Here is a 16,624-nt window from a genome sequence, read left to right as displayed (position 1 = left end):
AATGTAAAATATTGAGGCCAAATTCCATTGTACAGCCACGACATTTGCTTTTCATTAAGAGTTCCTATATACAAATTGTTTTTTTTACAGTATATATACACTAATATAAATATAATCAGTAACCGTAAGGTGATTATCAAAATCATATTTAGTAGTAAAAAAAAATCTCAACACAATAATCCCACACCATAAAGTATGAAAGATACTTGCAACATCAAAAGATTCCACTTGAGATAAAGCACGCCAAGACAAAAATAGCATGCCAACAAAAAAACTTTCCCAAGTCGGCGATTTTATACCTGACCATAAAAAAGTGTCTCAAGAGCAAAGCCCATAAGAAGAATATTGAGATTCAAGTTAAAAGTGCTAAAATATTATTTATAAGACTATGAATGATTCACAGTTGAAGCTGTTTTACATATTAACCATTACTATAATGGCAGAATAACAAAAGGCACATGCATAGTAAAAATAGGAAGGGATAAATATTAAATCATAATGAACAGCCACAAGAAATCTCTGTTTTTGAAACAGTAAAGAAATATTGAAAAAAGTATATAGGCACTACCATTATCTCACATTGTGTACATAACATGTAAAAATACTGTGGGAATAGGGCTGCCAACCCAAATATTTGGTCACCAAATCATATGAAAATTAGTGTCTCAGAAGTCTTATAAAAGAGTATGTTTTTAATTAGGTAATTTTGTAATGAGGTCATAAGGTCCTTTACGTAAGGATAGGAGTATCAATCCGGGTTCACCAGACTACTGATTATAGAATTATAGAATAACAAAGAAGTCATTGGGTTAAATTATGTCAACACCTATATACAGAGCCACCATCAGGGCACTACCTGTGGAATTGTCGTCAGGGGCCCAGGTAACTGGGTAAAAAAAGGCGCCCAGACTCTCCTGACAATTACCACCAGCTAATCACTTTTCACAGATTTGTTTTATAAGGGCCACACAAAATATATAGTATACAAAGATCTCAAACCTCACGCTCAAGGTGCAGTACACTGTTAAGAAATCCAACCGTTTTAACGCGAACATGTCCGGCGATTTATATCTGCCCGATCAGCGTGTATACAGGGAAAGCTGGGAATCACTCTGTTTGGGTGGGATCTGCAGGACTCTCACTGTCTGGCCACTTTCACGAGTGCTCTTTTGCGCCCGTATTATGGATACAGTACCCGGACCTACCGGCGTTCATGAGAACCAAAGTTAGAGCACAATAGAACCCATGTTGCTCTATCTCCATTCTCATGAACGGCGGGAGGTCCGGGTCTTGCGTCCATAATACGGGCGGAAAAAAAGCATGGGATAACGCTCGTGTGAAAGCGGCCACTCTCTGAGGAGTCCTGTCAGGATTTACTCTTCTTTTTACTCAGAAATCCTGCTTCAAATCATATAAACCTATATGTCATGGCGCTCAGCATCTATCCCTCTATCATATGCTGTGGTATCAGATACGGCAGCATAAAGAACCAGACAGGGTGCAACCAATACACACCAACCTCAGGAATAATTGCTGAAAATTGGCAGGATTTTTAATCATTTTATCTACTTTGCAAAATGATTTTTTATTAGATTGGTATGATAAATGAAGAACATACCTCTTTAAGAACCAGAACGCATTTACCAGGACCCACTGACTGAGGTAGTTCTGCTATCCTGCCTTTATTTAAATATGGTCCTGAAAAGCAGCGATGGTTGATGAACAGTTGAGGGCAGCAATATTTTCCATTGGTTGTTCCTAAACACAATCAGCAATATAATATATAACAATTATTATTTGCTCTGCGACTCTTATTTATTAAAGAAAAGACGTTTCCTGTATTTAGGTAAATTAAATATATTCATTGTATAATAACAAGTTTTGCAACATTCTAATATACTGTGTAAATCAATTCCTTACAGTTTTCAAGATCTCTGCTTGCTGCCAGTAAATGGAAACGTTCTTGTTTACATTCAGAAGCTGAATGCATTGTTGTGAGATGTCTACCTGTGCGGAATACTGTTAGTTTCCAGCCTCTGAATACAACAACAATGTTTTCATTCACTGACAGCACTAGTTATGTTGAAAAGGTTAAACAATTAATACATAAAGTATATTGGAAAGGTGCATAACTATTCATTATATAATGTTATTATTATTAAACAATTTTTACATACAACTGGAAAACAACTGAGAAACAGGGTTGATATCGATCCTGTCGAAATTAAATATTTCAGTTATTAAAATGTACATATAATTTTTAAGTTATAGCTAAAATGCAAGGAATAAAAGGTTATTATTAGTTGTATATGTTTTCATATAAACGAAAAGACTTAATTACTACTTTCTGATCCACTGATACTTTGCATTGATCGCCGCTGTCTTTGAAAATCACTGAACAACAAATAAATTCATATCAAACAAATGAAATGACAGATGAAGCAGTTGGTTGTAATGGCATAATGAAATCCAGCTTTCTGCGAGCTGCTGTGGTTGAAGAAATCAATAGCTGTCAACGTTAGAAAATAACTAAGGCTTGTAGATAGAAGAAGCATAATGTACCTGTTGAGTAGCTGTCATTCTGAGGGAATGGACAAGGATCATGAGGTATTTTCTCCACAGGCACTGAGGATGGCAACCTTATAAACAAAATAATTGTAAGATTGTAAGTTTATGTTTCATATTAGTAATCAAATAATTTATGTGTTATATCATTTTATTATAAGCATCCAAACAAGAGCTGTACTGTGCATATGTGTATGAGCTAACCTGGCCAGCCAGGTAGAGCAGAGTTATATAGGCTGAAAAAGGACACATGCCCATGATGTTTAATCTTTCTCGGACCTAGCTATTTGTTCCAGTTGTCGCAATGTCCCAGTGTATAGTAAAAAAAAAAAAGCTTATAGCTATATTAGGTTAGGTGCACTGTAGATGGTCTTATGCACACTCTCATAGTGGCTCGGAGATATATAGCTACCTCCTGGAAATGCCAAGAAGCCCCATCAGCTGCCACCATCCATATGTAATATGAGTTACTATTGTCCAAAAATTTGGGTTCCCTGAAGCGTCTTCACAACAAAAGGAAACCATGGATCTCTTATCCTTTTTTCACACCCACCACTGTTGATTAAACTTGCTGATGTAGTTAAGGGTATAATAGAAAAAGAGAAGGTCTTGGATATTCTGTTACAAGTAAGCTAAGCAGCAGTAATCAAGGTCAAGCAGCAGCTGCAAAAGCAAATTAAGATTTTAGGGTGTATAAAAGGAAAACAACAAAAAAACTTGTGATTCAAAAGTACCATAACCACCCTATATAAAGCCCTTGTGAGACCCCATCTAGAATATGGCATTCAGTTTTGGGCCCCGCATTGTAAAAAAAAATATACAAGAGCTGGAGAGGGTTCAAAGGCGGACTACTAGATTATTAAATCGAATGGGAGGTCTTTCTTACAATGAAAGGACAGAAAAATTGGGCTTGTTCAGCTTGGAAAAATAAGTGTCTTAGAGGTGATCTTATTAACATGTATAAATAATTGTGTGGTCAATACAAAGAACTAGAACATGATTTATTGTTTCTAACAACTTTACAAAGGACCAGGGAACATCAGTTGTGTTTGGAGGAAAGACGTTATAGACATCAATATAAGAAAGGGTTCTTTACAGAAAGGGTATGTGCACACGATAATGACAATTACGGCTGAAATTACGGAGCTGTTTTCAGGAGAAAACAGCTCCTGCATTTCAGACGTAATTGTTCATACTCGCGTTTTGCGAGACGTCAATTACGGCCGTAATTTGGAGCTGTTCTTCATTGAAGTCAATGAAAAATTGCTCAAATTACGTCCCAAGAAGTGTCCTGCACTTCTTTGACGACGCTGTTATTTTACGCGCCGTCTTTTGACAGCGACGCGTAAAATTACAAGTCGTCGGCACAGTACATCGGCAAACCCATTGAAATGAATGGGCAGATGTTTGCCGACGTAATGGAGCCATGTTTTCAGGCGTAATTCGAGGCGTAAAATGCCTCGGTTACGCCTGAAAATAGGTCGTGTGAACCCAGCCTTAGAGTAGTCAAACTATGGAATGCCCTACCCAAGTGGTAGTGATGGCAGATACTATGTCTGCATTTAAAAAAAGGCCAGATGTTTATTTACTGACAAATGGCATTGAGGGTTATCATTTATTTAGAAATGAAAAACTTGTAATTGAGTGAGAAAGGTTGAACATGATGGACCTGTGTCAGTTTTTTCAACGTATGCAGCTATGTAAGTTATCAATACACATTGGTGGAGATATATCAAAACTCTTGCAAAGGAAAAGGGGAGTAGTTGCCCATGGCAACCAATTAGGCTGCTACTTTCATTTTCCAAAGGGGCTCTCAAAAATGAGAAGTGGAAACTGATTGGTTGCCATGGGCAACTACTTCACCTTTCCATTGCACCAGTTTTTGTATACTTCTATGGTATATTTCATTACTTTATGGTCTATGTCTTGTTTTCCATTGTTCGTCATTCTTTTATATCATATATATAATTATGGTTAATGAGTACACCATCCACTAAAATACTGTATCTATGATAATTATTCATGTGAAATTGTATGGTTGTACTTCTGTATGAACAGTGCAGACGGAATCCGCGCCAATATTTTTACAGAATCTACAACATGTAAACATGGCTTAACCCCTTAATGACCGCCGATAAGCCTTTTCACGGCGGTCATTAATGGGCTTTATTCTACAGCGCCGCCATTCTACGGCGCTGCTGTAGAATAAAGTAAACAGAGCAGGGAGCCGTCAAATCTCCCTGCTCTCAGCTGCCAGAGGCAGCTGAGGGCTGGGGGCGTCCCTACTCTGCCGGGTGAGATCGATATTAGTATCGATCTCACCCGTTTAACCCTTCAGATGCGGTGCACAATAGCGTGCACCGCATCTGAATGGTTTTGGAGAGAGGGAGGGAGTTCCATCTCTCTCCCACCGACACCCGGCGATAAAATCGCCGAGTGTCTGTGTCTTCTATGGCAGCCGGGGGTCTAATAAAGGCCCCCAGGTCTGCCTGGAGCGAATGCCTGCTAGATCATGCCGCAGGCATGACCTAGCAGATGCCTGTCCGTTTTAAACGGACAGGCAGTAATACACTGCAATACAAAAGTATTGCAGTGTATTATAATAGCGATCGGAGGATAGTGAAGTCCCCTAGTGGGACTAGTATAAAAGTCAAAAAAGTTTAATAAAGTTAATTAAAAAAAAAAGTGAAAAAAAAAATGAAAAACCCACTTTTTCCCCTTACAAAATGCTTTACGATTAAAAAAAACTACAATAAAGAAAAAAAGTTACACATATTTGGTATCGCCGAGTCCGTAACGACCCCGACTATAAAGCTGTTGCATTATTTAACCCGCACTGTGAACGCCGTAAAAAATAAAATCAAAAACAATGGAAAAATTGCTGTTTTCTGTTAATCCTGACTTAAAAAAAATGTGATAAAAAGTGATCAAAAAGTCGCATCTACTCTCAAATGGTACCAATAAAAACTGCAAGTCGTCCCGCAAAAAACAAGACCTTATACAGCTATGCCGACGCAAAAATAAAAAAGTTACAGCTCTTCGAATGAGACAATGGAAAAATGTAAAAAATGGCTTGGACATTAGGGCCCAGAATGCAAGCAGTGGGAAGGGGTTAATAATCTCAAGTTCACAGCTTGTTATGTGTTGTATATTAATTGCTAACATTATATTCAGATTGGCACAGTCAGAAAACTGAAGGCATACAAGTACAAGGGGTAGAGATTGCTTCACTTTCAACATCTGGTTCACATTACTTCATCTGGCCACTCAGCTCTTAGGGCATGTTCAGACGTGGCGGAATTTTTCCGCTGCAAATGTTGGTGCAGATTTGGGGCAATTACGCAACAAATCTGCACCAGCATTTGCATATTTGACAGATAGGGCATGCCCAGACGTGGCGGAATTCTTCCGCAACTGTCCGCATCAATGCCGCACAGAATCTGCGTTGCAGATTCTGTTGCGGATCTGCCCAAAATGGGCAATAAATTGATGCAGACTAGCCGCTGTGTATTGAGGTGAAAGTACTTCCCTTCTCTCTATCAGTGCAGGATAGAGAGAAGGGACAGCACTTTCCCTAGTGAAAGTAAAATAATTTCATACTTACCGGCCGTTGTCTTGGTGACGCGTCCCTCTTTCGGCATCCCTGGTTGACGCGGCAGTCCATGTGACCGCTGCAGCCTGTGATTGGCTGCAGCCGTCACTTAGACTGAAACGTCATCCTGGGAAGCCGGACTGGAGGAAGAAGAAGGGAGTTCTCGGTAAGTATGAACTTCTATTTCTTTTACAGGTTGATGTATATTGTGATCGGTAGTCACTGTCCAGGGTGCAGAAACCGTTACTGCCGATCGCTTAACTCTTTCAGCACCCTGGACAGTGACTATTTACTGACGTCGCCTAGCAACGCTCCTGTAATTACGGGTGCACACACGTAGTCACCCGTAATTATGGATGCACACACGTAGTCAACTGTAATTACAGGAGCCCCATTGACTTCTTCAGTCTGGCTGTAGACCTAGAAATACATAGGTCCAGCCAGAATGAAGAAATGTCATGTTAAAAACCAATACGCTCGCAGCACACATAATATCTACATTACATCTGCGGAATTCATTGCGGAACTTAAAATCTACGTTGAAGTCAATGGAGAAATTCCGCAATGAGTCCGCAAACAGTCCGCCACACGTCCGCAACAACCATTGTATGCTGTGGACACCAAATTCTGCACCGCAGCCTACGCTCCGCAACGGAATTGTCCGCAACGTGCAAATGAACCCAACCACAAAGCTGTGGAGAGCAATGGAGAAACGGGTCCGCTGTGGATTTCCGCTGCGGAGTGTCCGCAGCGGAATTCCAGAGCAAATCCGCTACGTCTGGCCATGCCCTTAATTCAGACGTTGCAGAAAACACGGCGGACTTGCCACAGATTTCAGTTTTTGCATTGCAAAGGCTGAAATCCGCAGTGAAATTCCGCTTCTTCTACGCAACAGTCAGTGCATGCTGCGGACTGAAAATTCCGCACCGCAGCCTATGGTCCGCAGCAGAGTTTTCCGCAACGTCTGAACTAACTTTCCTAAAAATGTATAGAAACAAATGTAAAAAACGGCCGCTGGAGAACTCCACTGCGGACTGTCCGCAGCGGAATTCCACAGCCTGCCCTTACTTCAGGAATTTTGAGCCAGATTTTGAATTGCCAGTGTTTTTTTCAGCTTTTTTTTTTGTCGCGTTTCCTGCAGCATTTCTTGCCCGTGTTTTTTTAGGCCATTGACGCTAATGCAAAAAAAACGCAGGCAAATAACGCTGCAAAAAAAACTCAAAACGAGTGCCGCAGATTTTTCTGCCTCCCATTGATTTCAATGGGAGGTTAGAGGCTGAAACCACTCGAAAAAAGAGAATGCCATTTATCTTTCCATGAGCGGCCAAAAGCCGTCCGGGTAAAATAACACCTCTGCCTCCCATTGAAATCAATGGGGGGGCCATTTGGGGCACTTCTGGTTGCTGATTCCGACGCAGCATCAAAATCAGCGCAAAAAAAACCTCAGAGTGAACTGGGCCTAAACAGGTTATTCAAGATAGTACAACTTTGACTTTATTTGTATTATTCTGGAGAACCTCAATAATATTTCACATCTTGGGCAATTTCACTAGGTAAATCTCACAAGCTTTGCTGATCACAGACATGGTCTTCTGAAAGTTCTAAACAAAGCTATAATGCTGAGGGCTAAGAAGCTGTTTCCGTCAGCCCCTTAGACATATGATGGAATGACCACCGCTCCATTCAAACTCCTTCTCCTTGTGCAGGTCCTAGCGGTGGGGCCCCCAGCGATCACACATTTATCACCTATGCAGTGTATAGGTAATAAATATTTTTCCTGGTATAACCCCTTTAAGTCTCGAGGCCTCTTGTGCTACCATTCTGCAGATGCATTTACGAAGTTCTAGATCTTACTTAAATATAGTAAAATTTAAGAAGACATGGTAGAATTTAATTACTATAATTACAATCACAATACCATAAAAAAAACCGTCTAAGTAAAAAGCACACGAAAATACCTGTTCTACAAAACCTCTGTGTAATCGCAAGGACATAACACTAAATTCACGCAGTAATGATGCATTTAGTACAACAGCTTTTATGGCTTGTCTGATACCAACACTATGCCAAGTTAACGAAAGAAAAGGCAATATTGCCAGGGAAACGTCTCTGTGGACTTCAGCCACTTTCAATTAAATTTTTTAGTTTTACAGCGTCAATAAAAACAACATTAAAATCAACAACACAACACTAATTCTATCCTGAAAAGTTATATTTGCTTTTTAATGTTGCATGTAATGGACGGAAATCTGTATTATGAGATTCCTTATGTTAATGTCAAGACTAATGAAAAAGGCACTAGAGATCTAAATGGTAATATACTATACAATGTCTGCTTTGTAAATTGTTTTTGCTGGATACTGAAACACTTGTTCTTCACTGTTAGGGGAGATACAGACGGACGTTGCGTTTTTGCGCGCGCAAACAATGCTGCGTTTTGCGCGCGCAAAAACCATTTGACAGCTGCGTGTGTCATCCGTGTCTGATGCGTGGCTGCGTGATTTTCCCGCAGCCGCCATCATAGAGATGAGGCTAGTCGACGGCCGTCACTGTCCAAGGTGCTGAAAGAGCTAACTCTTTCAGCACCCTCGACAGTGAATGCCGAACACAATATCGAAAAACCTGTTGAAAAAAAAGAAAAAGTTCGTACTTACCGAGAACTTCCCGGCCGTTGCCTTGGTGACGCGCCTCTCGACATCGGGCCCCACCTCCCTGGATGACGCGCCAGTCCATGTGACCGCTGCAGCCTGTGCTTGGCCTGTGATTGGCTGCAGCTGTCACTTGGACTGAATTGTCATCCCGGGAGGTCAGACTGGAGGAAGAAGCCGGGAGTTATCGGTAAGTCAGAACTTCTTTTTTTTTTCTACAGTTTCATGTATATTGGGATCGGAAGTCACTGTCCATGGTGCTGAAACAGTTTAACTCTTTCAGCACCATGGACAGTGACTATCTCCTGACGTCGCGTACCGATAATTTTTTTGCCGGGTTCGGCCAAAACGAGTTCGACCGAACCCGGTGAAGTTCGGTTCGCTTGTCCGGCTTCGCTCATCGCAAAGACACTCCGTTTGGATGTTCGGAAACAGAAAAGCACGTGGTGCTTTTCTGTTTACATTCATCCTTTTGACAGCTGGTGCGCGAATCACCCAGTTCGCACGGAAGTGCTTCCGTGCGGCATGCGTGGTTTTCACGCACCCATTGACTTCAATGGGTGCGTGATGCGCGAAATACGCAGAGTTATTGAACCTGTCGCGCTTTTTGCGCAGCAGACATTACAGTAGAATCAAAGTGGATATGATTTGTAATCTAATTCACATGCTGCGGAAAATGTTCACATGGAAATTAAACTGCTGTGCAGATTTTAAAATTTCACTGCGTATATCACTCTTTTCATTGAGGGGTGAAATCCGCAAAAGGATTTCCACTATCTGTGAACGTAGTCTAACTAAAAGAAACCTATGAGAACACAAGGAGGACCTGCCACTCAGTTCTGCGATAAAACAGTGCTGCTACAACCACCATTTAAAGGAGCATTAAATATAGAAATTGCAAGACATTTTTTTTTTCCTTTGATCCTTTTTTGCCTCATTTTGTAATTAAAACTAAGCCATGAATAAAAAAAATCCTTCTAAGGCCATGTTCACACAGAGGAATATGCAGGCATATTCCTTCAGGAATTTTAAAGGCAGATTTTGACCTGCCTGCACGTTCTTGCTGCTATTTTCGCTGCGTTTTTCGTCCGCGGGAAAAAAAAACAACGAAAAATGCTTTCTCTGCCTCCCATTGATTTCAATGGAAGGTCAGAGGCGAAACCACAGCAAGAAAGAGCATGCTGCTTTTTTTTCCAGCGAGCGGCTGAAAGCCGAAATCAATGGGGGGCAGTTTCAGCTGTTTTTTAGCACTGATTCCGACGCATTTTCCGCGTCAAAATCAGCGTAAAAAAAACTGTGTGAAATGGGCCGATGTGTCCAGCAGCCATTTGCCTCCTCCTTCTCCTCACAATTTTTTTGGACTTCATTTATAGAGTTAGAAAACACATCAACATGTCTGCAAGTATATTAAATTATCAGTAACTTCCTACCCAGCTTCCCATCAGGATGTATCCACTTGATACCACAAGACGACAAAGAATTTCTGCTTCACAATTTCACACAGTTCAACTTTTATCAAAATTCCAGCTTAGCCATAACTGACTCGCCATCAAATTCAGCCTGTCGGCATAGTTAAAAGGTTTGTCATCCTCTTAGACATGTAAGGAATGTCTCATAGTGAATGGAAAGTTATTGGCCCATTATATTTCTTTAGTCTGTACACCAGCTACAAAGCAACAAAGGTAACCCTCACATGTTTGTCACAAATATATTCAAAAACTTTTCTGCTGGTTCAATTGGTTTTTACTCTGTAAGGCCTCATTCACATCAGTGTCGGGTTCCGTTCATGGGTTCCGCTAGACCTTTTCGTCGGAGGAACCCATGAACGGAAAGACAATCGAAACTCATAGCTGCCGTTTGCATTAAAATTGATTTCAATGGTAATGCTTCCATTTAAAATGATTTCCGTTTGTCTCCGTTCTGTAATGTACAAACAAATATCCCATTGCTGCCTTGAAACCATCAACAAATTTCTGTTGACGTATCCGTTATTCTTATCATGTGCATGTATTTGAGCAGATAGTGGTATTCCCTTGTTGCGGGACTGACTCGCCAACGCATTAACACATAAACACCAAATGCAAGTATTATGTGGGAGATTTATTAAAACTGGCATTTCATACGCCAGTCTTAAGATAAAAATAGCTTGAGTAAGATATGCCTAATTTAATAAGAGGCACAGGCTTTCTATTAAATTGGGTGCATCTTTGCTTGTCTATGAGCCTGAAAGGGAAATCTACGCAGCTAGGAGCTGGCGTAGATTTGCGCTATAATCTCGGCTATTAAAGTAAATGTGTCAGCTCACTACCGCTAAACCCTATTTTTCAAAATAGTGCCATAAATGGCGTAAATGCATTAAAAATATAATATTTTTAAGCAAAGTTTTTCTTCATAAAGAATATATGCAGATGACTAACATAACAGTTTAAAGTCAGTTTTTCCAGAATTGGCGATTATTACCTATCCATTAGATAGGTGGTAATTGTCTAATCATTGGGGGCCCCAAAGCAAGGACAACCACCGATCGGGAGAACTGGGGTCCTGAACCCCCGTATCCTCCTCACTGCATCCCCTGCAAGGAAGAGCTTGTACGGAGCGGTGGTGAGGATGCAGCCGTCGCTCCAGTCAATGTCTATGGGACTGACGGAGACAGAGGGGAGTTTTACTCAGCTGTTTTCGGCATTTCCATAGACTTTGAGTGTCCGTCGCTCTATTAAATGTCCTTCTCACTATGATCGAATTATGTGTTCACAAGGCAGCCATTTTTATCTATTTATGCAAGGTATTGTTCCTGTTGAGCAAGCGTGAACAACATTCAGCCCTGGGCCTCCATGCCACGTGTGGTAGGTGGGATAAATTATATACAACACTTACAATCTCCCTAAATATATTTAACTGGTAAGATATCCCTTACCACATAATAGGTTTTCGGCATTGGGACTCTCATGCTTGCTGTGGGCCACACAGAAGTGGTTTGATTTCCAGCTAAACAGCCCAAGTAACATCTAGGCCAGTGCTACATTATTTTCAGGTTTTATCAAAGAAAGTTAAGTCATTATGTAAGGAAAATGTATGCAATTTCCTAATATACTATGTTTTGTAATAAACTGTGCCGCTGTGTGATCATCACATGACCAGGATGGATTTTCAATCAATGACTGAAATGGAAATCTTCAAAACCATCATGGATTTTATGCAAAAAGAATACTAGAAAAACGTTATCCAATAAATAATAATGATTTACTGAGACCAGAATACCTATTTAAGCAATGTTTCTTATTGTGAACCCATTCTGACAACGGAGCACGCAATCTGCTTAGGGAAATAATGCACATCATGCGTTGCGTCTCTGAATATGATAATGGAGTTCATTTGGGTGAAGATAGTACATGCATTACTTAGGGTACTTTCACGTGCGGTTTTGATGCAGTTTTTTATGAAGTATTTAAAGACACAACCAGGAGTGGATTAAAAGAAAATAGGAGACATAGAACCTCTCCAATAAACTTCCCCTCCATTTACAATCTACTCCTGGCGATGGCTTTCAAACTGCATCAATACGGTACTCTAAGGACTTGTCCATACGCAACGGAATTGCTACAGAAAATTTCTGTAGCAATTCTGCTGAAAGTAGCCGACTTTCCACTGCGGCAAAAATGCACCATTTCCTGTGGTTTCTACGGCAGAAAATGGTGCGTAATTTTGCTTCGTTTTTCACAATGTTAGGAGATGGTGACATCTCCTCCGAAAAATGCAGCAATTCTGTCCACTTTCCGCAGCAGGAATTGACATGCTGCAGTCCAAAAAATACGCACCGCAGATCAATTTCTGCACGGAATATTTACGCAGCGCGTGTTTGATAAATCTCATCCACTATGCTGCTACTGTATTCTGCTGCATTTTTTCCATCTGCAATTCCGGACTAAAAAAAAACGCAGCAATTCCACTGCGTGTGGACGAGCCCTAAGAATGAGTAGCAATATTACTATTTGATTCATGCAGCTGTGAACTTAATTTACATGTGCAAAGAAGGGAACATATCTGAATATCATAAAACCAACTGCTGTGCGAGACCTCCTATAAGGGCATGACCAGATGTGGCGGATTTCTTCCGCCACTGTCCGCATCAATGCCGCACATAATCTGCGATGCAGATTTTGTTGCGGCTCTGCCTAAAATGGGCATTAAATTGATGCGGACTAGCCATTGCGTATTCAGGTGAAGAGTACTTTCCCTTCTCTCTATCAGTGCAGGATAGAGAGAAGGGACAGCCCTTTCCCTAGTAAAAGTAAAAGAAATTCATACTTACCCGGCCGTTGTCTTGGTAACCCGTCCCTCTTTCGCCCATCCAGCCCGACCTCCCTGGATGACGCGGCAGTCCATGTGACCGCTGCAGCCTGTGATTGGCCTGTGAGTGGCTGCAGCCGTCACTTGGACTGAAACGTCATCCCGGGAGGCCGGACTGGAGGAAGAAGCAGGTAGTTCTCGGTAAGTAGGAACTTCTATTTTTTTTACAGGCTGATGTATATTGTGATCGGAAGTCATTGTCCAGGGTGCTGAAACAGTTACTGCCGATCGCTTAACTTCTTTCAGCAGCCTGGACAGTGACTATTTACTGACATCGCCTAGCAACACTCCCGTAATTACAGGTGCACACACGTAGTCACCCGTAATTACAGTATAGGAGGGAATTAATAAGTGGTACCTACTCATGCACAAGATGGTTGCAATACAGAGCGGCATTACTAAACATTTATAAGTCAGCTACCCCCAACTTTTATCTGTTGCCTGAATTCCCATTACTCTGTAAAACCTCTATATCTATTTGCGATATTCGCCTCATATGAGGAATATTACTTACTGTTTTTCTGGTTGAACAACTGCAATCTTTCTCTTTTTCTTCACTAGAAAACAAAATGAATTTTTAAAATAACGTAATGAACGTTTTAAAATAACACAATCCTAAGAACCAAATAATCACTACAAATAACAGCAATTTTGTCAAGTTGTTTGTTCATAAAATGTATTTATACAAATAATCAAATAAATATTAAGGTACCATTTCAATTTCTGAATTCAATGATTTTAAGGCGTCTTTCAGAAAACGTAGTAATATAGGTCATGGCTGCCCCAGTGGTGGTTTATAAGCCTGTGGTGTACGCCAAGGTTTCTGTCTCTGACAATATCTCTATTTTCCAACAGTGATTAACTGCACTGTACATCTTGTCTTCTTTTGGTTTACAAGTTGCCATTTGCTCTAGTTGGTCTTACTTTCGGATGTCCATGTACACATTTATTGTAAAATTAAAGTATCACCATGATGACTTCCAATAAGGCTCTGTTTACAATCATACAGGCGGATTTTAGCAAATGGATATTATAAGACACTGGGTCATGTATAAAAAAAATTGTTAAATAGAAAATAATTTTTATACATTACACTATTGTCATTTACAGATATAAATGTTGTGGACTCGCAGAAACTCTCACTGATACAAACAAATAAACACACTACGCATAGATACAGGAAAACATATATATATATATATATATATATATATATGTAGGTATATATATATATATATATATATACAGGGTGGGCCATTTATATGGATACACCTAATTAAAATGGGAATGGTTGGTGATATGGGTGTTGACCATGGCGGCCATTTTGAAGTTGGCCATTTTGTATCCAACTTTAGTTTTTTCAATGGGAAGAGGGTCATGTGACACATCAAACTTATCGAGAATTTCACAAGAAAAACAATGGTGTGCTTGGTTTTAACGTTATTTTATTCTTTCATGAGTTATTTACAAGCTTCTCTTTGTTTACAGCCATTGACATGTCGCAGAGGTTAACACGTGAGGAGCGGATAGAAATTGTGTTGATGTGTGGTGAACGCAGTACCCGGGTCATTGCAGCAGATTTCAATGCAAGACACCCTACGAGACCACCCATCTCTCATGCTACAGTTTGCAAACTGCTTGCCAAGTTTCGTGAAACTAGTTCAGTGTTGGATTTGCCCAAATGTGGACGTATGAAAACTGTCACTAATGAAGAAACATCAGTGGCTGTCCTAGCTTCACTCAGCAAGAGCCCACAGCGTGGCACCCGCCGCATGTCACTGGAGAGTGGCATCAGTCGAACATCCCTTCGGCGGATATTAGCTACTCACAAATGGCACCCTTACAAACTCCAGCTGCTGCAGCATCTCAACGAGGATGACCCAGATCGGCGCACTGAATTTTCAGAATGAGCAAAACAAAAATTGGAACAGGACCCTCAGTTTACACAGAACATTTTGTTCAGTGATGAGGCAAACTTTTATGTGAATGGTGAAGTTAACAAACAAAACCACCGCTATTGGTCTGACACTAACCCACATTGGATAGATCCCTTCAACACAAAAATTGATGGTATGGTGTGGTATATGGGGTACAAAGATAGTGGGGCCATTCCTCATCAATGGAAACCTCAAGGCCACGGGATATCTGAAATTGCTACATGATGATGTGTTTCCCTCTTTATGCACTGAAGCTGGCACGTTCCCTGAGTTTTTCCAGAAAGATGGTGCACCACCACATTATGGGTGTCAGGTCCGAGCATTCCTAGATGAACAGTTTCCTGGAAAGTGGATTGGTTGTCGTGGGCCAGTTGAATGGCCCCCTAGGTCTCCCGATCTGACCCCCTTAGACTTTTATCTTTGGGGTCATCTGAAGGCAATTGTCTATGCTGTGAAGATACGAGATGTGCAGCAACTGAAACTACGGATACTGGAAGCCTGTGCTAGCATTTCTTCTGCAGTGTTGCTATCAGTGTGTGAAGAGTGGGAGAAGAGGGTTGCATTGACAATCCAACACAATGGGCAGCACTTTGAACACATTTTATAAGTGGTCAGAAACTTGTAAATAACTCATGAAAGAATAAAGTAACGTTAAAACCAAGCACACCATTGTTTTTCTTGTGAAATTCTCGATAAGTTTGATGTGTCACGTGACCCACTTCCCATTGAAAAAACTAAAGTTGGATACAAAATGGCCGACTTAAAAATGGCCGCCATGGTCAACACCAAGCTGGAAAAGTTTCCCCCCTCCCATATACTAATCTGCCACAAACAGGAAGTTAATATCACCAACCATTCCCATTTTATTTAGGTGTATCCATATAAATGGCCCACCCTGTATATATATATATATATATATATATATACACACACATGTATACAGTACATACAGTCCCATAGAATTGTGGCCATATGAACTTTCCTAAAGAGGAAAGTTGAAGCTAACAACGCCAGACACAACATGGCCTTTTCAGTACTGTACTGCTGCATTCCCCAACAGGCATGTGCGGTGTTAGATAATACAGAACATGCTACACTAAGTGCATGGTCACACGTGGCGTATTTCTGCTGTCACTGTCCGCATCAATGCCGCACATAATCTGCGTTGCAGATTCCGTTGCGCCTTTGCCTAAAATGTGCAGTAAATTGCTGCGGATTAGCCGTTGCAGATTGAGGTGAATAGTACATCCTGCTCTCTTTTAAAACATTCTATCTCAGTCTGGCTGTAGACCTAGAAACACAAAGGTCCAGCCAGAATGATGAAATATCCTGTTCGCGAAAGCAATCCGCAACGCAACACACATAACATCTGCGGATTTCATTGTGTAATTTTGCAACTCCATTGAAGTCAATGGAGACATTCCACCACAAGTACGCATCAAGTTCGCAACAGACAGTGTATGCTGCGGACACCAAATTCCGCACCGCAGCCTACGGTCCGCATCGGAGTTGTCCGCAACGTCTGCATGAAGATA

At 40.9% G+C, this 16,624-nt stretch overlaps 1 protein-coding gene across 5 annotated transcripts in view; it reads right to left on the bottom strand.

The window, feature by feature from the left end:
• SFMBT2 (Scm like with four mbt domains 2) overlaps positions 1-16,624 on the bottom strand; it is a 214,270-nt gene that overhangs the window by 38,418 nt on the left and 159,228 nt on the right. For all 5 annotated transcript variants that reach the window (XM_075857477.1, XM_075857472.1, XM_075857473.1 and 2 more), the window contains 3 exons: positions 13,667-13,709; positions 2,563-2,639; positions 1,619-1,758 (listed from right to left, as the gene is read on the bottom strand). In XM_075857477.1, coding sequence (XP_075713592.1) covers positions 1,619-1,758; positions 2,563-2,639; positions 13,667-13,709 — 260 coding nt within the window. The remainder of the gene's footprint in view (positions 1-1,618; positions 1,759-2,562; positions 2,640-13,666; positions 13,710-16,624) is intronic.

The sequence above is a fragment of the Rhinoderma darwinii genome, chromosome 3, assembly GCF_050947455.1.
Source record: "Rhinoderma darwinii isolate aRhiDar2 chromosome 3, aRhiDar2.hap1, whole genome shotgun sequence".
Taxonomy (NCBI): domain Eukaryota; kingdom Metazoa; phylum Chordata; class Amphibia; order Anura; family Rhinodermatidae; genus Rhinoderma; species Rhinoderma darwinii.
Note: the sequence above shows the minus strand (reverse complement) of the source record. Positions and strands in the feature narration are given on the sequence as shown.